Source organism: Cuculus canorus, chromosome 3, assembly GCF_017976375.1.
Source record: "Cuculus canorus isolate bCucCan1 chromosome 3, bCucCan1.pri, whole genome shotgun sequence".
Lineage (NCBI taxonomy): Eukaryota > Metazoa > Chordata > Aves > Cuculiformes > Cuculidae > Cuculus > Cuculus canorus.
In genome coordinates, this window is record NC_071403.1 from 95,038,583 (window position 1) to 95,049,852 (window position 11,270).

Below are 11,270 nucleotides of genomic sequence, written 5' to 3' on the forward strand. Positions count from 1 at the left end.
CACAGTGGAGCTCCCTGTCTGAGTTCTAGGTTTCACCAAAAGCTGGCAAATCGTAATGTGTATGTTTGCATAAGAAGGCGGTGAATTTTATTTTATACTTTGCTGCTTCCAAACACACGCAATTTATTATGAAAGATTTGAAATACACTTCTTGACCAGAGCACCCTCATACTTCCAGGCTGTTTGGACTCTAAGGCAAGCTTAGGGTGCACGTTTTTTAAGTAACCCATTAAAGCAGTTTAAACCTCAGCCTCACGGGCTGTTTGTGATCCACCTCTAACCGTTCTGTGGGTTTCTTGAATATGCCAACACTATAACCATGCATGAGGTGCAGGTAAATCTGAATGACCAGTCTTCAGCCCAAGTCAGGCAGCCATGCAGTCCCTGGGATGGATGTGTAGTCAGAGCCTTGTGTCATTTACTGAGAAACTGTAAAAATTACATTAAAAAAAAAATCGAAAGTGCCTCCACTTCAGAGAAATCTGGGCTCAGGGTTTTGACTGGAGCATCATCTCTTCTTTTAAAAGCTCTGACCAAATTATTGAGCTGATAAGCGATTCCCCTTGGTTTTACATGTGCTGGCATGAATTATCCTTGAGTGCTGCATATTAGGGTTGTTTTGTACTAAAAGGTGTTAAACACTTGTAATAAATATTTTTCCTTATTTCCCTTAGGACACAGTTCCATCTCTGGTTGGTGAAGCATAAAAAAGAGCTGTCATGCCCAGTTTTAATAGGCAATAGGATTTCAAGCCCCCAGAGTTGTTTCACAGTCTGGCAGTGGCCATAATGAAACTGGCCACTGTTGCCACAAGACTTTTTCCTCTCATGCGTTCTCCCCTGTTACCTCCCACAGCTGCTTGACTGGCAGGTCTCTTGCAAACTGCAAACATATTTACATTGGAGCCGACAGTATTTCTTTAGCTATCTGTGCCATCTTTCTCTTCCCCCCACCTCCTTTCCCTAGCTAGAAAACCAACCTTAAGCCTAATTTTAAAGAATAAAATTAAACTGTGCATGTAATTAACTGTCTTTGAGCCTGAAGAGCAGTTCATTTTCATGTGTTTTGTTTTGAAGCAAATAGCTTGTTTGTTTGTTTGTTTTTTCACACTGATTCCCAAATAAATGGGAAACTACTACTATTCACTCGCCTAGGATTTATTCATGAAAACGCAATCACAGCCTCCCAGACTCTGGGCAGAGTGAGGTGCAGGGGTCCTTTCTCTGCACAAGAGTAGGTATCTCATTCTGCTCAGCAGTTCTGGAAAGATTCAGACTAATCAAAGCCAGCAAAAATTCATCTGGAGGGCCTGAAAAAAATTTAATATGCAAATGAAATATACGTCTTTCATCTCTTTGAGGTAAATGTATGTTAGTGACACTAATAAACTGCATGCAAAAATTAGCATTGTAGCGAATTATGGATTTTCCATGTCTACCAATCGATGAGGCTTTAATAGGCAGCTTCTCCAAAAACCCCTCCCCACTGAAAAGCCAGGAGAACAGGCAGGCCTTGCAATGAGTCCAGAGGGTCAGAGACTTGGACCACGCAGGGAAAAAATCCCACTCCCACTCCTGCTTTTCATCTAGCAGTTCTGCAACTACAATATCCTCCATCTTTGTTGAACAATAAGCTTTAGCAAAGATTTAATTTATTTTCCATATTGTGTTCTTCAAATAAACACCACACCATCTTTTAAAACTGAATCAGATTTGTCTGTTTGGGGAAACGCTATAACCCATTGCAAAGAGTGACGGAATTGTTTGCCGTTATTTCCTAAATGCAGTCAGTTGTATGCTGCAACTCACCCGTCGGTTTCCTTTCCCTCCTAACAAAGAGGGAAGACTGGATCAGAAAGGATCATCTCCATAGAAATTGTGTTGGCACAACCTAGGCTGGGCATAAATAAGGGTACAGACCAAGAAAATGAGAGCAATTAACTCTTTCAGGCTCTCAAATCACAAAATGCAATTTTTTTACATTCTGCTTCTCAGTAATGTGACATGTAAAAGACTCCAGTTCCTCGTGATGGTCTCAGTGACACAAAATTGTTTGATTTGCCTTTGTTAGGGATGATTCATGTCTTCCTTATGATTTTTAAGCTAGAACATAGTATCTTCCTTATTGTAAAAATTCCAGGTATTAAGGGAACTGAGGATTTCCAAGCACAGATGGCCAGATCTGCAGAATTTGGATCATTTCAGGGTGCTTGAAGCCTGGGAAAGTTGATTTGGCCCTCTGCAATGACAGGGACTACTTGCCAAGTTCCAGTCTAGTTCTGAACTCCTGCAGTATTCTGAGATGCCAATAGCTAGGATTTCTTATTTAGAGATCTGTGTGCTTTCCATTGCAGGGTAAAATGGCAAATAGTGTCTTCTATTTCATAGAACCATTATATTTGAGAGAAAAACTGATCAGGGGAGACAGTGAGCTAGTAATTACCCATGAGGCTCATATCCTTCGGTCCATTAACTGGGTATCTGAGAATGATGTCCTTCTCCTTCATCTAGTTAAGTCTTGCTTCCTAACAAAAATGAATCATCCCCCCTAATCTGCAGCTACCTTTGCTAGGATGCGCTTAACCAGTTGCCTGGTTTTAGTCACCTCACCCTCTCTTTGGCTTCCTTCTGACAAGGAAAATGTTTCCATGGTTTCTCAGCAGCTCCCACCTCGGATGCCTCTGCTTGGTCTGAACAGAGGCCCTACTCAAGGCTGTAGGTTTTATGGAGTGGCTAAGCCAGGGACTTTGCCATGCTTGTTTCAGACATTGCAGTCTGCTTGCTCACCATGCCATGGGCTTGGCAACCTCCCGAATACACAGACAATTTGTAAGTGCTGAGGGGCAGCCATTTCCTTAGGAAATAACCTGAATGTCAGGCATTTTGACCTCAAAATACTCCTAGTAGGTTGGTTTGGAAATGTGGATAGACTTGAGCCAGGATAGGCAATTTGTTTGCAGCAAAAACAGGCACCTTACACCTAAAGGAACGTTAGTTACATAGATGCAACTTCACACCTGGTATTGATGTGGCCCAGCAAAAGCAATTCCAGTTGTATAAAATGCAATGGATTTTTAATTGCTGTTGCAGATATGAAGCATTTATTCAGTTGTTACAGTGTAGCTAAAGATGGATTCAGGCTCAGCTCTACAGTGTCTTGAGGCTGAATTTGGGAAAACTCTGAAAATAAATGACCTCGGATGAAAACATATTTTTAACATGCTCCATCTTGAAAACCAGAAAATTCTTGCACAATTTTGTGATCCAAACAAGCTACCATCTTAATGCCATCTGCACCAATTCTAAGCCAAAAAGAGACCATTCATATCTGAAGCACAGATAATAATGTAAATCAACTGTTCACTCAACCTCAAAATTTCAAGATACATATGAAACAGCAGAATCAGCAAAGGACTAGAAAAAAAACAACGAACAAATGAGACTTGCATTTTGACGAAATGTGTAAGAACAGGTTAATTATAGATAATGCTAATGATTATACATCTTGAAAGGAAGGGGTCCAAGAAGAGGAGATAGGTTGTAATAAGAAGAACAGAGAATGGTATCTGGACACTACCATTAACAGGGGTAAATTGATAACAGAAACAAATGTGAACCACATCAAAACAAGCATTATTCTACATTCACCTGACTTGTGGAACTCCCTGTTGCAGGACACAGGCATGGCAGGTATATCCAGGAAATTATTAAACATAATAAAAGTTCTTTCTAGCTCACTTTGGCTACATATAATTTAAAGGGCTCTCTGTGCCTCAGACTTAACATGTCTCTTGCAGGGTGTTATTCCTTGTCTGACAGACTATTGCAAAATAACATTCATTATCTTAACTGGTACTGGAGGTAGGACACTGGATTAGATAAATCATTATATCCATTTTGCAAGAGGGCTGGAAGTTTCATTAATAAATAATTCGAACTAAGGGGCAAAGAAAACCTTCAGCGGACTACAGTGTTAGGCACAGCCTAGCTGCAGCAGAGAAGCCCCCCTTGACATAGAGCAAAACAAACTTCTGGAAATAAATATAAACAATGGCAATGAGCTTGTAATTTATATTTTATTTTGCACAAGCTTGCATATATACTGCACATACATTCAGTTTAGAGAAGATGGAAGGCACACAAGGCAATTGAACTACCGTATCCTTTAAGTGGTACAAAGCAAAAAGGTAAAAGTCTGGAGAGTATACAAAAGCTTTAAACACACAAAATAAAATCCACCCCCCCAACATTTTTCCTGTGTTTATCTTAAATTTAGTAGCTGCCAAGCTAGAATTGTAACTTTTTTCCAATCAATTGTCTACTGCACCTTTTTTTCCAAACGCACAGGGGAGTCTTATTGTTTTATCTTGTCATCAATTAATATTACAGTACATCCTTGGTAATACAAAATTGTACACCTTCATCAAATAAATTAGGATAAATTAAACCAATAAATTATGCAAAGTCTTCAGAACAATAGACAACAACAAAAAATCCACAGTTGAAATTGCCTCTAGCTAAAAAATAAAATTTAAAAAAAAATCAGAAATCGACTTTATCAGTTCAGTTATTGTACTATCTTCAAATTAAAGGGTCTTTATTACAAAAAAAGAGCTTAATAATGCTATTTACAACATATTGCTAAATAATATAAAGGCAGTGTTTTGTCACTTTTGTAACTATATACATATGAGTAATGGCTGGGACAATATCAGTTTAAACCTTAACCTTTGACTCTTCTGGGCAGCATTAACACCAACCTAAAGAGGCTTTTTTTTCCTTCTTTTTAAGTTTCTGACTCTTATACATTATATGGTAATGAGATGGTTATTGGGTTTGTCTAATATCTCACTCGAGTGGTACAATTAATGCAGAAAGTACGGATTTTAGAGAAAAATGTAAGCCCGCTGTTTCTTCTAGATTTGTTTCTACATATCCCAGTATATTTGTGCATTCAGAAGGTGGCTGCTTCGGGAGAGAGGTGACAGTGGCTCAGATGAAAACACTAAATAAAGTCATAGTGCCACTGCCTTTCATACACTAAAAAGGATATTCCTAAGAAGATACAAAGGTTAAATACCAGTTTTCATCCCAGCTCTAAATGTGAGCATTTTTAGCTTCAGTTTATAGATGGTTTACAACCAACAGTTCTACAGAAAACAAAATTGCATTTCCTTCAACAGAACATTTAAGTGCAATACAGTAACTGCTTACTCATATAAACCAGTTACATTCCTTAAGGGGAGCTTTTTGAAAACAATGCGTATCGGAATTTTCAAACACATAGTTGGTACCAGAAGGAAACATTTGCACTATTAACACCAATGATTGCTATATAATACACATGGCAAATATAGTTTTTGCTTTCACTTCTCATGTACAGTGCTCATTTTGGGGGTTTTGTAAACCACTTTCCATTTTATATATATATATATCTTTCTGTATATATATATATGTATAATCTTTCAATGCTGCTGGTGAAAATCCTATCTTTAAAGCCACAAAATCTTCACCTTTATTTCTTAATTAATATTAACCTGTGGAAAAAAACAGTTTTCTATTAACTGACTTCATATACATAGAAAAAAAATCTGCAATTTTACAGAAATTGTATTACCCATTCCCTTGACATCTGATGAAAGAGACTTAATTTTTAAAAGTAGAGAGCTGGATTTTCAAGAATGCTTTCAACTATCTATACAGTTACTGTAGTGTTTCTTATAAATTCAACAGATGTTTTCAGAATGTAGTTATTAAAATCTTATGTCTTTATGCAAGAACAGCCATAAGGTTGAATATTTACATTGCTTTATAAAAGTTCCCCTCGATTTTCAATGTTCACCCACATACCTGGTACAGTAACAAAGATTCTGCAAACTTAAAACACTTTAATTAAATAATACTCAGAGGCACAAAGCAAACCTCAGGAATACATGGGTGAACACTTTCTTAAATAATTACTACATTCTAACATCTTCCACATGTTTACCATTAAATGTGAAACGTTCCCATTAAACAACCAGAGATACAGTAAGAATTAAATGTTTTGTAGTTTCAAATAGAACATTCTTTTCACAAAACATAACAAATGTCTAAAATAGGTTCTTAATCTAGATAGGAAAAAGGTAAGCTTTTCACTTCATACGCTTATTTTGTGTGTGTGTGTTTCTGTGTATATATATACATACATACACACACACATTTTGTTTGTCTGTGTGTGACTACATATGTATATGTATATGCACATACGTCACGTATGAAATATTGCTTCTATACTACTTTTCATCAGGCTAAGAAAACACAAGATTTGCACCACGGTTACAAAAAATTGGCTTCTACAAGAATTTTCAAAACTTGAATGCTGCTCAAACAATTGAGAAAAAATAATTTGCATTATCAAACTGTTCTAAAAATTCTCTGCTTCAAAAACGTATTCTCCTGCTTTGTTTTTTTTTTTTTTTAATTTTTAAAAAGACACAAAATATGCATAGCTATCAACATTATGTCAAACAGCCGGGAAAAGAAAAAAAAATCGGTGTTTATTGCAGCTGTAGTAATTGAAAAATAAAGTTTAAAAGATGAAAATTGTAAGCCACAGAAGGCACAAGAACAATTGTACTTGTGGGGGAAAAACTGGTATTTTGAAGGATTTTTTTAATCCTTCCGCTGGTGCATTTAAGGTCTAGGCACAGACTATAACCTCAAGTTTATATGCAGAAATAAATATGAATTAGCAGTAAATGAATGGCAACATGGGGTTTCTACATGGATTTTGAAATTCTTTCCCTATGTAAACTTTTCATTACAATAAAAGTAGCCTCCTGCCTTTTAGCCATTTTTAGTGAAATAATATTGAGATCATTTGAAAGAAGCTGCTTTCTACTTACAATTTAGTAGGAACTATGCCATGTATTTATAATTTTAGGTGTATTGGGAGGCACAAAGGCAATATGGCTATAAAATGCAGAAAAATCACATAACTGAAATGATCAAATTATCATTTATTCCTTTTTCACACCAAGGAGTTTTTTATTTAGCTTTTAAGATTTCTACTCTTAATTCCTATGCCTCATTTACTATTGAGATTATACTACTTATAAATAAATAAATAAATGCAACATCAAGTGTTGAGTACACAATTTCACTTATTTAGATTATGTGAATCACATTGCAGCCAAATAATAATAATAATAATAATATGAATAGTAGTAATAATAATAATAATAATAAACATAATAAAAGCAACAGTAAAATCACAGATTGAGATGGTAGCTAGTAGTATGTCCCATAGTATGACTAAAGTATGGCTTTGCTTTCTTATGTCCAAGGTGACAATGCAATGTTATATTTTGTATTTGATGGTATGCCAATGATGAGCTTACTGTATTAAAACTTGAGCATTTTATGCCACTTCTTCCCATAAATCAAAAAAGTGCATGAACACAATTTTCATCCTTTCTTACTCAGAATTCATTGGAGTTACATTTTTATGAAGTGTAATGTTTACCAAATCATGCATGCACACACAAAGAAAAGGGGGGGGGGGAGGGAAGGAGCAAAAAAACCAAACGAAAAGAAAAGAAAAGAAAGAAAAAGACACATCCTGTTTATTGTAAGGAAATGTACAGTATTCGGTACTCTCAGGGAGTCTAAGATCAAGAAGATTTGTTTTGCTTTTAACGCATAGTGAAAATGTTGGCACTTCATCCCATGCTATTGTCTGCATTGCCTATACTCCACAGATACTGCCAGTGCTTGAAAAGAATGACAGGGAATCACAGGATTGTGCTGTTTAATTTGAAGTCAGCAGGTTTTTAAGGCTTTCTGCTAACAATAATTGCTTTCAAACATTTCTGTCTATCAGCAGTATTTGTAAATGAAGTGAAATTGCAATGATCAGGTCAGCTCTTTAGTCACATGGGTAAACTTTCACTCTCCAAAGTCAAAATGTAATTTTAAAATAAAGATATAAGATATCCATATCCTTTACGGTCTAAATATCATTCATAGCTAATTAGGAACTTCCTCTAGATTCAGATTGAATTATGTAGGGGAAAACACTATTGACGATAACAATAAATTCTTACTGCATCCGTACAAAAGGCGACAGAGAAAATGACAAATATAGAGTGCGGTAGCATATTCAACCTTCCCCCAAACTTTTGGAGATGATACCTTTCTGAAAACACGTGAAAAGGAGAGCCATTGAAGAAAGCACAACAACCAGCAGCCAGCTTTCCGTCTGCTGACATATTGTGGTATAGCATTCAGGCGAACCCAGATCCATCACGGACTTCACACTGTAGCTCAGATTTTGGTCAAAACTAGCTCCAGCTTCAGAAGACAAGTGCAGTGCACTGCTCAAACAGATTTTTGTTTTTTAAAGCTGCACTTACTGTAATTTTAAGAATCCAATTTGGCTATCAGAACCCTGCATAGCCAGGAGGACACTGCAATTTTTGTTTCTGCTTGATTAGATTTTTATGAAAAAGTAATTTTTAGAGTACAGAAAGATTGATTATTTTACAGCTATAAAAAGTCTTTTTTTTTTTTTTTTTTTTTTTTTCCCTTCAGCACTGAATGGTGAAGACACTTTCTTCTACTATATCTAAGATCATTCAAAAAGTGCTTTTCAGGACAGATGTTGAATACAGACAGAAAACTTTGTATAATGGAAAGAGAATTTTTGGGGACAGAATGGACTAAGAAAAGAACAGATTTAAGGACTAATGCCACTGAAAGTAAGACCAAGACATGGCAATGTAGGATGCTGAAGGTTTCATTTTTACTCTATGGAGAGTGAAATGCTTCCGCTCTAATAAGCTGACCATATTCCAAAATTAGTGTGGTTGATACAACATTGTGCATGAATTACTGGCCTCACCCTGCATTTGATTTGTGCAAACATCCCTTGCTGTAATTTAGAGAAACAACAACCTGGCATATTGATTACTGGTGCAGGGTATTTATCATTTCTGTAAGGAACGCATAAAAAGTAGGATTTGCTTTTTTTTTTGGGTATCACTTCTTGGAGTGAGTACCTAAAATCAATGTTGTAGTTTTTTGAACTATGAAATAAAATCTAGTTATTGGTGAAAAAGTATACAAAATTAAAAAAAAAAAGCTCGAAGCTATGAAGTGACTCCACAGAGTTCAGACCTTTAGCAGTATAAACATAATATAAACTTCATTGTCTGTAGTATTGTGCCATGACATTAGTCTCACCAAGACAAAATGCCACTTTGCAGCAAGCAATAAATCTGACAAAGCATTTTTAAACATAATGCCCTAACTTGCTAAGACAGGCTTTTACACACTTCCAAACTCTTCTCCCTGAAAATTAACCCCGTTGATTCTCCAAATGTTAAGGGTCTCGGGCAAAAGTAAACCAAAGGCTGAAGTAAAATAACGATCCCCTTGGAACTGAATGAAAACTTAAACCCAAGAGGGATCACCGTCTAATTTCATATACATATATATGTATGTGATACACATATATATGAAATTAAAATAGAGACACACATGACTTGGGCACCAGAAGGGGACTGCTACTTTCATACATTCATAAATAGCTGCTGAACTCTCTACTCGTGAAGAAGCTCTTGTAGGCAGTTCGGGGATTTGAAAATCTCGGGGACCTCACTGTCCAGTTTACAGATGACCTTGTATATGGCCTTCTTCCAGGAAGGATCAACATCTTTGCCTGCGATAATGGCATTGAAAAACTCCCGTAACGTGATCTGAGCCACTTCCAGGAATCTCTCTGGAACCTGCTGATACAAGGAGACAATGGCATTAATACAGTTTTCAATTTCAAGTCTCTGGTTCTTCAAAGGAAACTGAGCTAAGTTCTTTCTTTCAGAAAGGGGCTTACATAGCACCTGCATTTTCTAAATGTGGCAGCCTTCTATTCTCTTATGCAAAGCTGTTATATATAGTACTATAGCAATAACTTTTATAACATGTGTTAGAGATCTTTGTAAAGTCTGCTGACAGAATGTAGGTAACAAAATGTTACTGTATGAGTTTGGAGAGTGAGGGATTTATAGGATATAATTAGCAGGAGGGGAAACAAACACAATTGTCTTTAACGAAAGAAATCTCTGCTTGATATTTTACCCCTGAATTTATGGCTATGTTTTCCTCTTCATGTGGGAACTAGTACAAAAGTTATGCATGCATAGGAAACCCTCTGTACCTCTGCACTTAACTTGGGTCACAAACAGAACTGAAAGCTATCAAAGAAATAGCATATCTCTCTGAATGTTGTTTGTAGTTTCAAAACAAGCAAGCAAGCAAGCAAGCCTTCAGCTAATGGCTTGCTTCTGTGGCTGCGGTGCACAAGACCCCCATAAGATGGCTTTCTCGAGAGACATTATGGTCTTTCCTTCTCTTTCAGAAGCTTACAAATAAAAACCCAGCCTCTTCCATGGATGTGTTGTGCTCCAAGTGGCAGCTGAGTGGGGATACGTTAAATACATTTGAGTTTTCTAAATGTCACTGTTGCTTCACAAGTGAGCCAAATGGCCAGACAGCAGGAGTACGACACTCTCAGAAGCCCCCAAATAATAGGTGAATGTTAAAAACACAGTTACCTCCAAATTTCGGTAATTCATCCTAAATAGTTGTCTCAAGCACCAGCACCACCTTCTTAACCTCTGTTTTACATGATTCAAACCCAATCATTATGATGAACCGTGGGTCTGTTGCAAGGTTGAGGTCATCTCCATAAAGGTAATATTTTCCATTTTTATTACGGAAATATGGCTTTGCAGCTCTAGAACTGCTAATACATGGCCAGCCAAAAGCCACTGTGCTTATAATAGCAAGTATTCCCTCACTGCTATTCTTTGCCCACTCCAGCAAGAGTTCTCTGACTTGCAGTAGGGGCCACTTCAATCATTCCTGTGGCAAACAGACACCCATGTGTATCTCGCTCCTTTACTGAATGCATGTCACATTGCCAGATTGGGGCCAGCTCCCTCTCCTTCAGGCTTCTGTTCTTCTCCCTTTAGAAACCACTTTCAGAAAACTTGTCTGAAAATGTGCGTGTTTAATCTGACACAAGATAGAGAGAGCTCTGGAGCCTCCCTCACCTATCATCATTGGGGAAACACTAGCAGTTTGCTAGCCATGTTTTGCCATCAGATAAGCACGAGATCAGGTCCCTCTGACACCAGCTGACAAACTGCTTCCAGAAGCCCCACAGCCTGCAGAAATCCTCTGTCTACCTCCAAGAATGAAATCCAGCCCCTAAACACTTTTCCCTTC

General features: G+C 37.1%; 1 protein-coding gene across 5 annotated transcripts in view; it reads right to left on the reverse strand.

The window, feature by feature from the left end:
* Window positions 1-4,066: 4,066 nt before the first annotated feature.
* Window positions 4,067-11,270, reverse strand: part of PROX1 (prospero homeobox 1) — a 49,633-nt gene continuing 42,429 nt past the window's right edge. For 4 of the 5 annotated variants that reach the window (XM_054062875.1, XM_054062877.1, XM_054062876.1 and 1 more), the window contains one exon: window positions 4,067-9,772. In XM_054062875.1, the coding sequence (XP_053918850.1) occupies window positions 9,584-9,772 (189 nt within the window). In that variant the 3' untranslated portion in view covers window positions 4,067-9,583. The remainder of the gene's footprint in view (window positions 9,773-11,270) is intronic. The other variant, XM_054062879.1, reaches the window with a different exon arrangement.